The sequence below is a fragment of the Urocampus carinirostris genome, chromosome 18 (genome assembly GCF_059441175.1).
Source record: "Urocampus carinirostris isolate Australia breed hairy pipefish chromosome 18, RoL_Ucar_1.0, whole genome shotgun sequence".
Lineage (NCBI taxonomy): Eukaryota > Metazoa > Chordata > Actinopteri > Syngnathiformes > Syngnathidae > Urocampus > Urocampus carinirostris.
Window position 1 is genome coordinate 13819233 of NC_142366.1, and position 15633 is coordinate 13834865.

General features: G+C 42.1%; 1 protein-coding gene across 1 annotated transcript; it reads right to left on the reverse strand.

Moving 5' to 3' along the window:
- usp12a (ubiquitin specific peptidase 12a) lies at positions 1-14954 on the reverse strand. The gene is made up of 9 exons (XM_088322106.1): positions 14730-14954; positions 10945-11025; positions 10661-10874; positions 8672-8907; positions 6904-6980; positions 6745-6828; positions 3684-3881; positions 1713-1791; positions 1-494 (listed from the first exon to the last, which is right to left on the reverse strand). The coding sequence occupies exons 1-9, from the start codon at positions 14775-14777 to the stop codon at positions 393-395; spliced, it is 1119 nt and encodes a 372-aa protein (XP_088178232.1). The 5' UTR covers positions 14778-14954; the 3' UTR covers positions 1-392.
- Positions 14955-15633: the final 679 nt, after the last annotated feature.

Here is a 15633-nt window from a genome sequence, read left to right on the forward strand (position 1 = left end):
TCGCCTCAAAGACTGGTTTTATTTTTTCTTTAAAACAGAAAAGGATTACTATTCAGGCCTCCTCAATTTCCCCCCTCGCATTTAACTCACCAACGCCTGCAAAACGGTATCAAAAGTGCACCATAGTGTTATTAATACAGCTGACGTTTTCCAATATTTTTTTTTGTAATATTTATACAAATACCATTCTGTACACTGTAGAAATACACAATCCATGTCGCCTCTAGTGAATATCTTTTTCATGGTGATTCTCAAGGGGGAAAATGAATGAAGAACCCCTCGCCCCGCCTCCCCCAAAAATAAATCTGTACAAAAAGGTGCACCGTTGCCGCCATTTTGTTCGAGATAGTCCCATAGGCTAGCACGGCGGTGCGTTCAGTGTCCGTCCGAGTTTAGTCCCTGGACTGGTAGAAGAGGATGTAGCCTGACTCGGAGTTCTTGGAGATTTCTGAGGTGAGGCCGTAGAACTCCTCGATGGCCTGGGCGTCGATTTTCTGTGCAGGCAAACGAACAAGGGATAAATAAAACGAAGTCCCTCAAAAATAGTATTTCAAAATGCGAATCACAAGTTCCTTTTGCCAGTCCCCGCTTGCAGCGATATGTGACTAAGGATAATGGATTGCAGCTACATGAGTGCTGTTCATTTTAGGGAGGAAGAAAAGAAGAAAAGAGTAGGCATGCATGACACAAAAATGCTTTTCTGGCAAACTTTCTCAGCAATGATCAACTGGGGATAATGGATTCGGCCAAAATAGTGTAGTACATTTTACACGGGCCACAATGACACACCTCACAGGCCCAAGCCGAAAGAAAAAAATGCACTCTGCTGGCCCCTGCTCTCAGCAATAGTCAACTGGGGATAATGGGTTGCGGCCAAGACTGTGCATTTCATTTTTGGCGGGTCGGATCGGCATTACAGTGCCTACTTCTAGTGCCGCTCCTAGCAATATGGGATTTGGGAAAATGATTGCAGCTGCACTAGTGCAGTTTATTTTAAGCAGATTGAACAGTAGGTCTGACAAAAATACGCTTTGCCGATCCCCGTACGCAGTAATATGCAACCACAGATAATGGATAATGGCCACAAGGGTGTTGTTAATTTAAGTTGGAAGGAACAGAAAAAGAAAGCTGCCGCGCTTGAAACAAATTAGCTTTTCTAGTCACCCACTCTCAGCAACAGTTGGCTAGGGATCATGGATTGCGGCCTAAACAGTCTAGTTAACATTAGATGGGCCACAATGGCAGACTTCAGTGGCCTGAACCGTTTAAAAAAAAAAGTGTTCTGCCAGCCCCTGTTCTCGGCAATAGTCGCCACAAGATAACTAATCACGGCCACAACCATGCATTTTATTTTAAGCGGGCCAGAACGGCATGTCTCTCAATAAAGGGGCCTGCTGCCAGTCCCCGCTCTTAGCAGTAAGCAATCGGGGATAGTTGATCGCAGCAGCTTGAGTGCAGTTCACTTTTTGGTGGATAAAACAGCCAAAATGATCACCAGTCCCTACAAAAATGCACTGTTCAGGCCCCCTTGGCAGGAATAATGCATAGCAGAATATTTTTTAAACTGCAATGCACAAAGGCTGCAACCCGTAATGCATTAAGGCTGCTAAGAACTAAGCACGAAGTAGCGAGGGATTACAGTAATGCATCTGTGAGTGTCCAACAAAGACACTATACAAATGTAATTCCTCATAATAGTTATCGGTGGCTACCTCCACAATGTCGTCGTCGAACAGCAGCCAGAAGTCGTGACTTTTGACGATGGCGATGTAATGGCCTCTGTTGGGACCACTGCAAAGATGGAAAAACATTTTAAATGTAGAAACGGCGGCGCAGTGGTTAGCGCTTGTGCGGCACAGTTCATGTCATGGGAACCTGTCATGGGTTCGAATCCAGCTCCAGACTTCCTGTGCGGAGTTTGTATGTTCTCCCCGTGCTTGCGTGGGTTTCCTCCGGGCACTCCGGTTTCCTCCCACATTCCAAAAACATGCATGTCAGGTGAATTGGCCGGTCCAAATTGTCCCTAGGTGTGATTGAGCGAGTGAGTTGTCTGTCCCCGTGTGCCCTGCGATTGGCCGGCAACCAGTTCAGGGTGTCCCCTGCCCACTGCCCGATGATTGCTGGGATGGGCTCCAGCACCCCCGCGACCCTACTGAGGATAAGCGGTGTAGCTAATGAGATGAGATGAAACTACACCCTAAAACACAATATAGACCGGCATCACGGGGTTGCATGTTAGGAGCATGACTACAACCAAGAAAACCATACGGAAAATAATCAACAGAGCCCAGAAAATCATCAGCTTACTTCTCCCCAATCTGTATGACATTGCCGACAATATTTCTAAGGACTACTCTCATCCTGCCACCACCTCTTTGACCGGCTGTCCTCGGACAGATCCTACAGATCCTTTAGACCACAGGTGTCAAACAGGCGGCCCGCGGGCCAGATCAGGCCCGCTAAGGGATTGAATCCGGCCCGCAAGACAACACTCAGAGAAGCGCAAGAGAAAAACAAGCTGCACAAAGACACTTACTTGTATTTCTCTCTCTTTCCCAACCCTTTTCTCCCACTCTCTGTCTCTTCCACTCTCTGTGTCTCTCTTTTCTCTTTTTTTTGTTGGTCATTGTTTCTTTCTCTCTCTCTGTGTCTTTTTAACTTCTTTTGCCCTAGCTTCCTTTTCTCTTTCTCTCTTCCTACCATTCGCGCTTTCTTTTCTCTCCTTCTGTCTTTCTATTTCTCTTCGGATTTCTTTTTTCCTCTCCCTTTCTTTTTCCCCCTCTCTCACGACTTTTTATCTCTTTTGTTTATCACGCTCCCTCCCTTGTTTTCTTTCTTCGTCCTGCCCTCTCTCCTTTTCCCTCCCTCTTTCTCTTATTTCTTTATCTCTTTTTCTTTCTCTTTAATCTACTAGTCCGCCCCCCGACAGAATGTTTGTTCTATCGCGTGGCCCCCGAGTTAAAATGAGTTTGACACCCCTGCCTTAGACGAAGGACGAACAGGCTCAGAGACAGTTTCTTCCCGGGCCATTTTCACCCTCAACAAGATTAATGTGAAAAATATACGGTATTTATTTATGGATAACACACACTCTTGTATTGCATGCATTCCTAATTTTCTAATGTAAATCAATACACAATTCTGTTTCAAACGTTTAATACGTGCGGCCATGGTTTATTGCCGACGTAAACTATGAACACAATACCAACATAAAATGTACAACGTATTTATTTCATGTCCTTCAAAGTCTGATTCATCATTACACAAACCAAAGAGTTTTGTCCTTCCCCGTGCGTTTTTCTGGTTTATTTACATCTTTCAAGACGTCTTTGTTTTCTCCATTCTAGAACATTTGTCTTTGGTACCGTGAACATAAATGTGTTATAATAGGAAAAAAACGAATGCCTTTTTCATGATGTGTATACATCACTGGTGGGCCAGTGTTAGGATTCAGGGCTTTCACTGCAGCGACCTGCGTTTGATTCCCTGTTGCATCCAATGCAATATTTTCCACCAATCACTCGTTTCACTAAAGCAGTAAGACTGTATGGGTGCACCCAAACTTTTGAGTTATACAAAAATAAATCCGATAACTCAATGCCATCAATGACTTGAGACGGTTATAGAGGTCAGTGGCAGCAAACTGGTCCTGTAAAATCCCTTGTTATCCAAGGCTCGCCTACCTTCCGCAATGCACCACCACAGCCACCAGGTCGTAGAGCCTCTCGGGGTTGGTGGCATCTCCGGACGTGTTGAAGAGACGGAGCTCCAACGGGAAGACGACGCGGTACGACAGCTTGGTATAGCGCTGGAGCTGCTCCATGTACTTAAAGCGTTTCAGGTGGAGGGCCAGGATCATCGGCAGCTTCTTCACACGCATCCTGTGCCGGGTCATGTACAGTCAGATCTCTACATATGAGCACCTCTAGACACGAGTATTCCGATGTACGGGATTTATATGTAACAAAAATCTTGCTCGACTTTAGATCAGGGGATGGTGTAATAATAGTCTCTAATAGTCTGGTCTGTGCGGCCCTTTGAGACTTCTTGTGATTAAAGGCTTTACAAATAAACATGACTTGACTTGCAAGGGTAAATACAAATGACAAGCATTCCCAGAGGCTACCACTGGAGACCGCTCACCGCCACCATCAGCTCGTCCCAGTTTGCACCATTAGACGCCTGTTCCTGCATACTTGTTTTTACATTATTGTTTCTCTTTTTTGTGGCCCTTTGTGACCATGCCCATGAGTTCTGCAAAAGGAAATGGGATAAAAAGTGATGTTTGTGTGAGTGAGCTAAGCAGTATGATCAGTCAAAATGTCCTCTTTGTACGCTCTTGAAACAAAGATCTCATCAATGCTATAAAACCAACAAGAGACTTGACTATTCTTTCAAAATTGTGCTCCATTATTAATGACGAGATAGAGAGACTTTTGTTATTGTGGATATGCGACAAGGAGCTAGCGAGAGAGAGTCTCAGTGAGAGTAGCCGTTGTCTATGTCCAAGGACTGACCACTTTAGGCAGCGGTGGGTACAACCGGAATAGAGTTTAAGGCTAGCCATGGCTGCTTTGAGAAATTAGAAGACTGGCTCTGTGACTCTGTAGTTTGGCATGAGGAACCAGAGAGTGCACGTTACAAAGCCGTAGAAAAGTTCATGCAATGCTTTGCTCCTTTAAAAGAAAAGAAAATATAAAGAGTATGCAATAAAAAAGTGTTAAGTATACAGTAAGTGTATACATATCATCAAGTTCTCTTGTCCCTCAATCTTCCTGCAACGATCCCCACCACCACGCAAACACCTACGTTACGTTAGCAACCGCCAACTGACTCCATTGTAAAGGTTCATAATAATCTCGCATTTTATTTCATTAATATCTTATTAATTTTATTCACAGATCCCTTAACCAACAGGGTCATCTGGGCACCACTTCCTATGGTGTGTCTTGGGCAAGGACAGCTTTGGTGGTGCCCATCCTTTTCCAGTCTGTTTTTGTGTAGGGGTTTGCTCTCCCACATGAAAATGACAGCATTGAATTCTAGACATACATGTCTCTAATTCTAGCACTTTATTTAAAGTAATCAGATCCAGTCTTAAGTTGCAGCAAAAGAAAGTAACAAAATAATGACTGCACGTAAATTAAAACTGACAAAACCTAAATCTTCATTAAAGCATTTGTTTATAGTGCTTGCTTGCAATACCTTATAACCATGTAGGTGAAATCATTCTCACTGTATGAACAATAAGGCGTAGATGTAATAACTGCTTACCTAAGGTTCAAATAAAAAATTAAGAGCATAGTAGTTTCACAAAGACACCATGCGTTTCCAAAGGCTTGCAAAATACCTCTTTCGTAGAATTCAATTACCGTATTTTCCACACTATAAGGCGCACCTAAAAGCCTTTATTTTTTTCAAAAGCTGACCATGCGCCTTATAATACAGTGCGCCTTTTTTATGGATCAATATTAAGTCGCAAAGTCTTGCAACTAACTTGCAGCCGCCGACTAGATTTTCCCCCGAACGCCAAGTAGTCGGCGGTGTATGCTGGGATTTATTTACCGGCGTTTCATTGGCTAACCAATGTGTCAATCATCATTTGAATCGATCACTATTGGCTAAAGTTATTCGGAGGTCAAGGGGCGGATCCTTTTTATCATTTACAGGCTGGCATAGGCTTAAGCGGCAAAACAAAGCCTGCAATTGGCCGAAAAAGATGAATGTGAATAGCATTTTGGGTTGACGGCATAGAGAAAGCATTTTTTATTCTGTATTTGTAAATATTTTATTCTCCTGGATTTACTAAACTCACGGATATAAGAGGACCATGGTTGCACATTATTATTGAACACAACGACTTCTGTGAGCTACTCCGGCTATATATTTTCCCTGTATCTTGTTTCAGACTGAACTCGATGTTTCTGTGATAAGCGGTGCAGATAATGGATGGAATGGAGTGTCTATTTTTAAATTAAACTCAATTCCAAGTGTTTATTGTCATATGCACAGTAAAGTTGCGAGTGAAAAAGAAAATAGAAACTAAGGAATGGTTGGCATTTCTTGAATCCCAAGACTTTAACCTTCCGAATGATATTTGGAACGACGCATTTGAGTGACATCGTACGGACACCGCATCCGCACGTGTTCTCGACACGTATTTGCTTCTTTGCAAGCTTTGGGAATGTTAAGGGGGTAATAAGTTTGACTGAACTATCTGACTGTTTTGTCGACGTTCCCATTGTAGCGCCTTATAATCCGGTGCGTCTTATGTATGTCAAATATAGGACCAAAAACTATTTTTTCAGGGTGCGCCCTATAACCCGGTGCGCCTTATAGTGCGGAAAATACGGTAATTAAGTCTTCAGTGCTAACATTTTTTTTGCTTGGTTTGGTAGTTTGTTCCACTGTTGGCTCCTCGATTAAGGATTTGATAGGGGTGACAGATTTCAGAGTCCTCAACTGGAATTACTGTAATTTTATGTACAATAACAATTGGAATGTGGTATTAGGGTTTAGAAATATGTGTTTTATTTAGGGTTAACTTGGATGCTTTTGGGAGGCTCGAACTGATGAACATATGTTCAGTTATTTCAAATTGGGAAAATTCACTAGAATAATTCAAGGTGCAAGCACGATGCAGGAACGAAATAAATTTAATTACAGTAGATGTACCACTGTAGTTTGTTTTTTTACGTGTCGTGTATGGCGTTTCCTACGCTGAGGGAAATCCCTCAAACATACCTTTTGTGCGCCTCCTGCTTGCTCCTACATTCTTCGCAGTAGTATTTGTACTCGCTGCAGAGAGTCTCCGTGTTGCTGAAGCCTCTGAGGGGGGCGATACACAGCTCAAGTTGACTTTGACGATAATTGGCGGTAGAGATCAGTGGCGGCGATCGTTACCTTAGGCAGTGCGTGATGGAGGTGTTCTGTTCCACGTCCACTGAGAGGTCCAGGAAATCCTCATCTTTGCTGCTTATCTGGACAAAGAAGGGAGAGAGGAAGCAGTTTCACTCCAGTCCTGGGGGTGGCAGTATTGCAAAGGCAAACCATAGAAGGGATTCACAATAATGATACGTAATGATTATTTACAACCTTATTTTGTATCATTCAAAATATATAATAAAGGGATTTTAAGAAATCTTACCCCAAAAAAGTTTGCCTCATTGTATGCATATTTTTACAAATGTAAAGACATTTTTACTTTTCTAATTAAATAAGAATTCATCCATAAAATAGGCAAAATCTTGGTTTTGTTCAATTTAAGCTGTTTTTCTGAATACAATAAGTCAATAAGTTAAACACGCATAATTACCTTTTATGGATTAAGGTATTCATTGAATTGTTCTCATTTTAAGACATTTACAAACATTTTGAGTAGATTAGAAAAGTACCTAAAATGTCAATTTTTTTAAATTTAATTGTTCTCATGTTAATACATTTTAACTTATTTTTCCGTATAAATAGCACGGATCATGATATAAGCTAAACTATATATTTTTCAAGAAGATGGTATATTTTTACAAGGAAATTTTCTAATTTTAATACAAATGACTTTTTGTAGTATAATATATTCTAAGGTTCCAAAATTATCAACAATAGTTTCTCAAAAGTAGAAAATATTTCTTCAAAAGAGCAAAATGGGGGTAAAAAGTGGGATCAAGTTGTTTTTTCTTGTTTTTGTTTTGAATATGTCTTCCCTGCAGAAAAAAAAGTAACTACCGGGCACTTAAAAGCTTCGGCTTCAGCCTACTCCCTTTGGGCACATGTTCCTTTATCCCTTTATACATTTATTTATTTTTGCGAAAATTTTTGTTACTTAAACTGAGCAAAAAAAACATTCTGAAGGCGTGAAAATATCATTTTTGCAGTATAATAAATAGTATTAAAGGTACAGACGCGCCCTTACTTACGACCATCTGACTTACGAAAAACGATAGCTACGAGAAAAATTCAGGATTTCGAAAAATATCCGGACATTGCTGCTGTAAGTTATATTTTGTATTGTGTGCATCTTTTTCCAAGTAGAGGACATTAGTGTAGTGCTTCTTTCCGCCGCTACCAGCGTGTGGCGCTGTGAGAGCTCACCCAGCATCCACCCGAAAGAAGAAATTTGGCTTCCTCTTCCTGGTTCGTGTGTAAATATTCTATACTGTATCTCCAGGTAGCTAAGAACTTTGACATTTTTATTGTTTAATATCTGGTGCATCCATTCGATATGGTTCGTGTAAAGAAGAGGCGAGCTGTTTCTTTTGAAGTGGAATAAGAAAGCTTGATACGGCTGAGAAAATGGTCGGAACGCTTTTTTTCTGACACTTTTTACCAAAGGGGAGGAGCCCCCCTTGAAGCGCATCTTCCAAAAGTAAGTTAAACTCAACTTTATTTATCTTTATAGGGCATATTATTTTATGAAAATAATAATATGAAAATAAGGCAGGTTACTTATAAAAGCCTTCAACATACAAAATATAGCACTGAAGCAACTTACGAACAAATTCAACTTACCAACGATCGTTCGGAACCTTTCTCATTCGTAAGTAGGGCATCGTCTGTATTTTGGATTCTATTACCAAATGAGTTGATCCAAATAACCCTACAGGTGAGAGGCAGGTACTGCACCCTCCTTATTTTCTAATCCGAATTCCTCTCGACTTCGGTCAGACTTTCTTACCGTTTCGCAGGTGAGGCAGCGGGTCTCGTTGGTGAGTGTGCCCTGGAAGATCTCGTGCACCCAGGTTGGGGCAGGAGTTGCGTTGCTGTTATTGTTCTGCGAGTCCAGCGTGCCGTTAGCAAGGCGGCCGTTAGTCTTCTCCTGCTTGCGCTCCTCCTGGAGCAGGTCAGCAATCGTGTTGAGCAGGTAGTTGAGGAACTCGTGGGCATCCTGCTGCATGTAGTTGTCAAATAGCTCTGCGGAATATCAGTTGACTCATTCATTATTTCAACCAGATAAGCGTCTTTTCCTTCACGGTTCAGTTCCCTTAACCGCTTGAATCGTCTGGGAACCACTAAGGACTCCACTCTGGACAGCTTTCTCTATTGCTGATGGTTCGTTGGCTGATCTTGGGTCGTGGCAATGTTGGCACCAGTCAATTTTTTGATGTTGTCAGCCCAGTTCATTTGTTTTTCTCTCCTCCTGCCCCCTTGGACAGTGCCCTGAAGAATGATCTTGGCCAGTCCCAATGCTATGTGACATGACCATACCACTGTAGTTTTCATCCGATGACAATTGACAAGAGTTCTAGGATTCTAATGTGCCCTCTGATGCTGTTGCGCAGTTACGTTTGCCACATGGGCTGAGCTGATGCTTAGACGTTTCCTGTAGCATTGCACCTCTATGTCCTGCATTTCATTTTCCAGTTTTGCAGTGAGAGTCCATGTCTCGCAGGCCTAGAAGATGGTAACCAACACTTGCATGAGTCTTATTTTTGATTGAACTGCAATGTGGTCTGTTTCTTTTTCTTTTTAGAAGAACTGCACAGCATACACGCTACACGGACGACGTCAAAGGGGTGATTTTTGCCGTCTCCGGCAAACAGTTTGTCGTCGGAAAGGGCAAATTTCACGATTTTAAGGTAGTCAGTGAGACGTACATGCTGCGCACTTGGGAGCCGAAGTGTGCACTTAGTTGGGGGGCTGCTGGTTTTCAAAAATGGCAAAAATTCCTTTTGCCAAGTCAGCAGCGTAGCATGCATGCGCACCTCGGCGCCAGGCTTTTCGTTGTCGAAGACAGGCTGAATCACCTTTCCTCTCCACCAAAAAAATTTGAAAATTGGTTATTTTGTCGAGCTGGGTTTCCTCAAATCAAGTTAACATGCTGGGCTCGGGGTGGTTCAGGTAGGATTTCCTAGGCCCGATCTTACCTGTAATTACAAGTGCTGCTGTAATTTCTAGCAAGGCCAGGAATTCTGGTTTTGGTACCGCTTCTGACATGACAGCTGCAAGATATTTAAATTTGGCAACAGGTTAGATCTCTTGCTGATTGATGGTGATGTTTGTGGTCGTTTGTCATTACTTTGGGTTTTTTTCTGTGATGATTTCCATTCTATACAGGGGTGATGCTTCGTCCCGGCAATTTACCAGATCTCAGAGTTCCTGTTCGTCCCTTGCCAGTCCGGCAACATCATTAACAGGTGACGTGATGCTGACTGCACCTTGATGTTGGTCTAGGGCTTCAGTCATGATCCTCTCCAGGAATATGTTGTATAAAATTGGAGAGAGAGTGCAGCCTTGTCTCACACCAACTGTGGTTTAAAACCACGCTCCAATGGTACCATTGATCAGTAACGTACTGTTGGCATTGGTGCATACTTGTTCAATAGTCTGAACTAGTTTCTGGCCCTTGTTGTACAGTGGCCCACAAGGTAACCTGACAAACTTTGTCAAACGCATTCCTGAAATCTACAAAGAGATGACAAGAGTAGTGGTCCCCAAACTACAGCCCACCTCCTCGTTCTGAACAATACCAGAGAGCATTTTGACGCAAACTTTTATTTCTAGATGCGCATTCTTGGCCGTAATGGGATTTGAACCAGGGTCACGGGGGTAAGAGCCCTGAACTCTTACCAATGGACTACCAGTAATATAGATGCAAATACCGCCAGAAAAGGGAAAATTATGTGGCCCTCAACCAAACAAAACATTCTAACTCTAAGACTCTCACCGTTTTCTTTCCGCAGACGCGTGATGAACTTCTTGGGTGGGATGACGCCCACTTTCCTCTTCTGGTTGGCGATGCTGTGGAAAAGGTCAGCCAGGCAGGTGAGCAGGTTCTCCTTTCGCCGTGGCTGCCCTCGGTACGCCAGGATCTTCTCCCGGAAGGGCCGGCAGAAATACAGCGCCTGCAGCACCGAGTTGCAGTAGCAGGTGTTCCCAAACTGGAAAACCCAATTTGTTTTTCTGATTTACATGGGCCAGAAACTTTGCATCCTGTTTAGAGTGACCTACATTGACCAGGCCGAAGTAGTGCTCGTTCACCGGAAACTGCTCAGATCCAATCTCTTTCTCCAGAGCAGACGCATTGGCGCCCTGTGAAGACCAAAATCATACATTTTTGATCATTTGCTCCGACTTGCATATAGGGACGGATGACTTGTTATTAGGCAAGGACCTATAAGTTTCCATTAGTGTCAAAATTCTCTTCATGCGCCCAATGACATTTTGTCTGCATGTGTGAGGTGATTTTCTGTGTGCATACTGGTGTCAGTTAGCTGCTGTAGTACTTGTGCACGTGTAATGTGTACATTGGGTTTCCATTCGTGCTAAAATTCTGTCTATATGCCCAACAATGACATGTCGTCAAAGAATGTGACTTGACTTGGTATGCAAATGATGATTGTCGTTACTCATGTCAATGTCAGATATCATTTTATATGTGCACGTTAATTAGGGGGGCTCCATTAGTGGCACAATTCAGTCTACTGCATTTATAAAATTACGTTCCGTAAGAGCTAAAATTCTGCTGTTGTGTAGTTTGTCATTCAGCATCCTTTAGTATTGCGTGTTGTTGTGCATATGCCAATGTTAACTATTGTTATACTTGTGTACATGGTACGTAAAATTTCGGTGAACAACGACACATAACACATGCACACAACAAAAGTTAAGATTGACACAAGCAACTACAGACGCTCCCCTACTTACGACCATTCGACTTACGAAAAACGGTAGACACGAACATTTTGTTCGGGATGTCGAAAAATATCCGGACATTGCTGTAAGTTAGATTTTGTATTGTGTGCACCTTTTTCCGAGTACAGGACATTACTGGAGTGTTTCTTTCTGCCGCTACCAGCGTGTGGTGGCGCTGTGAGAGGTCATCCAGCGTCCACTCTGAAGAAATCTGTTTCCTCTTCCTAGTTCGTGTGTAAACATACTACGTATGCTGTACTGTAGCTATAGCACGCTAAGAACTTTGACCTTTTTATTGTTAAGAATCTCGTACATCCATTCAATGTGTTTGTTGTAAAGTGTAAAGAAGAGGCAAGCGGTTTCTTTTGAAATGAAAGTGGAATAAAAAGATTGATGCGGTTGAGAAAATGGTTGGATTGCTTTTTTTGGCCACTTTTTACCACGAAGGAGGAAGGTGCCCAACTCTTGAAGCCCATCTTCCAAAAGTAAGTTAAACCTCACATTATTTATCTTTTTAGAGCATATCATTTTATTAAATGTTTACTTTTTAGTACAAAACTTATACAAGCCTTAAACTTACTTATATAAACCTTAAACATATAACACTGAAGCAACTTAGGAACAAATTCAACTTACAAGCGTTCGTAAGTAGGGCAGCGTCTGTATACTTGACAAACACACAACAACACGCAACACCGCATGACGTCAAAATAAACATCGGTATATTTTTTTTTTACTAATCAAATTTTATACACAGACAAAACTTTGGCACTAAAGGATTGCCATGGTAAACTTGCATATACAACAGCAGCTAACATTAAAATGAGCACCAACAGTTTTAAGCACACAACGGGTCACATCAAATGCCGCGTCAACACGTCATTGGGCGCATAGACAAAATTTTGGCACAAATGGAATGTCATCTTATATATTAGATAAAACGTAAACATTTATGGACTGTGGTTTTTACATCATAGACAGAAATTAGATAGATAGATACTTTATTCATCCCCGGAGGGAAATTCACATTTCCAGCAGCATCCCTGAGCTGAGAACAGTACAATAATAAAGCCAAAAGAATGCAATATACAAATACCCAGTGTGACGTGCAAATGCCCACTGTAGCGTGTTATATAGAGTAACTAAATAGTGCTACACAGAATACATATTGCAGTAAGATTCGGTAATATCCAATGTAGGTGGTGTGGTTTAATGTGGGCCTTTACTCTGCCGGGTGGAGTTAAAGAGCCTCATGGCATGAGGAAGAAAAGATCTCTTCAGTCTGTCCGTAGTACAAGACAGTAACAGCAGTCTGTCGCTGAAACTGCTCTTCTGTCTGGAGATAATGCTGTGTAGTGGATGCGATGGATTGTCCATGATTGACCTCAGCTTTTTCAGTGCTCGTCTCTCAGCTACTGTTGTTAGGCTGTCCAGCTCTTTGCCCACAACAGAGCTCGCTTTCCTAGCCAGTTTATTGAGACGAGAGGCATCCTTCTTCTTGACGCTGCCTCCCCAAAACGCTGCCGCATAGAAGAGGGCGCTTGCCACTACTGTCTCGTAGAATATTTTCAGGAGCTTTTTGCAGATGTTGAAGGAGGCCAGCCTTCTGAGGAAGTAAAGTCGGCTTTGCCCTTTCCTACATAGAGCTTCTGTGTTGGCAGACCAGTCCAATTGACACTTATAGACCGTCATCTTATTAAAGACATAGTTTGGGCAAAAATGGAAGCCTATAGCTGTGTGCATATGATCAGTGTGATTGACCTTGTCAATGTCATGAAGTTACTCATGTGACGTGACTTTCTTTGTGCATGTTGATGACAGCTGCCGTTGTACATGGGCACACGTACTATAGGGTTCCATCAGTGCCAAAAATTTGTCCATGCACCTAATCAAATGGCATCCGTGCATGCTACTTAACTTGCTATAAGCATGTCGATGTTAGCTGCCGTTGTCTATGTGCTTGTTGACTATGGGATTCAATTGGTTGCAAAATTATGTATAAGAATAAAATTATGTTCTATCAGGGTCCAAATTCTGCCAGTGTGTAGTTTGATGACGCCATGTGGCGTCTGCTAGTGTTGCATTGTTGGACGTACTTTTATTGCAGTGTGTATTTTATGTAGCACTATTTAAATACTCTATACAACACGCTACAGTGGGTATTAGCACGTCACATTGGGTATTTGTATATTGTATTCCTTTTGCTTTATTATTGTATTGTTCTCAGCGAAGGGATGCTGCTGGAAATGTGAATTTCCCTGCGGGGATGAATAAAGTATCTATCTATCTATCTATGTCAAATGTCTTTGCTCTTGTCGAGGTTTACTTTCCTTTTATGTGTGCATATGGTAAGTGACGTAATGCACACATACAACAAAAGTTAAAGAATCTGCACAGAACTTGAAACTTTGCTACTCCCTGCCGCCCTCTCCTGCCTTAAAGTCATAATCGCAGCATCGAAACTAATGTGTGTAGCGGAGAATTGGGCGTAGGGGTTCTTTGAACTCAATTGCTTATTATTAACACATGCCTGATAGAGAAAATTTCTCACTTTGAACCCTTTGAACCGTTTTTAAGGACACATCAAACGACACACCCAACCGTTAACATAGACAACGCAAACAGCATTTGACATATGTACACAACATCGACATGCAACACTTACAGACACCGCGTGACACTATACATTGGCAAAATTATGGCACTAATGGAACGTCATTTAATAGTATAAACATAAATTAGGCACTAAAGGATCGCTCTCACAGGGAGGTGGAACATCTCCACAACTGCGCAGCTGATGTTCAACCATGTCGTCATTACCTTGCGTTAGGAATACCAAATAGCTTGCCAAAGAGACCAAAGCATTGCAACCCGGTTTTGTGCACACTTTCCTTTGAGCCTTAAAACCTTTTAACACATTTTGCACATATTCCCCTACAGATGTGTGCTCCCGACGCTTAAGCGAGCTGTCACTGGTTAGCCTGACGTTAGCTAGGCGGCTAACTAGCGCCCCTCGCTACAAACAAGGTTCCCAGTAAACCTGCAAGATCGGTGGCTCGGAAACCGCGCAACGTCACGGGCAAAGACCGAGTGAAGCTCACCATGGTACAAAAAGAGGCAAATTTGGAGACTGTCATTAGGATTTCCATTCAGCCAGTGCCATCTTCCGAGCAAGAAGCTCCCGATGACGGCTTGCTTGCTCGCTTGCAGGTCTCTTCAGAGGCGGAGGAGGCGTCCAGAGATGAATGCAGAAAACCAAGAGCATTCATTGACAGTTACTTCCGGGTCAGGCAATTGGTTAGATCAACACGTGACCAGATCGAGTCGGACAGCGCACTACGCTTTACTTCCGATTTTCTGCAGTTGTCGACAACGAATATTTTTTTAATGATTATGACACCGTCGCAACGATAATTTTAGTTTGTTTAGCCCACGTTTGATAACGAACAAGAGGGGTATAGACACGTTGGGCACGCGTAAACATGTCATTTTGAACGACATCTCGGATCAAAAGCGTGGTAGTGCATTTCTTGCGCATTCGTTGGTCCGATACAAATCTGTAAAATTTGATTTCATTCAAAAAAAAATATATACCTGTCAACCGAAGCCAATTGTTCCCCTTTTTAATAATTTCAATCCCCACTATCAAGCGATAATATACCTTACAAACATAACACAGCACACTCTTAGGTCCAGTTACAGGAAGACAGGCTATATCGAATAAAAACAGATAATTTGTTCAAGTTTAGTTTTACACCGAATAAACAACAAAAACAATTATCCCTGTATTTTTCTTAGTTCTTTTCACACTTGCAGTAAATTTTGTGTTGCTTGTTATACGTAGCAGATATGAGCCGAAATGGACAATACGAGATCAAAACTAGTTTTTTTTATTTCTCCTGTACATAAATTAGTACACTGCGAACACAATTTGAAATGATCAAAAAGAAAACGTAAAAAATGGCAGAATGGTTTAAGTTGACGGGTGGGTTATTTAATAGGGAA

Coding starts and splice junctions, on each gene's coding strand:
- usp12a (XM_088322106.1), bottom strand. CDS start 14,777: ATGGAAATCCTAATGACAGTCTCCAAATTTGCCTCTTTTTGTACCATG. Junction 11,026..14,729: donor TTGCCTCTTTTTGTACCATG/GTGAGCTTCACT, acceptor TGGTCTTCACAG/GGCGCCAATGCGTCTGCTCT. Junction 8,908..10,660: donor GCGTCTGCGGAAAGAAAACG/GTGAGAGTCTTA, acceptor GATATTCCGCAG/AGCTATTTGACAACTACATG.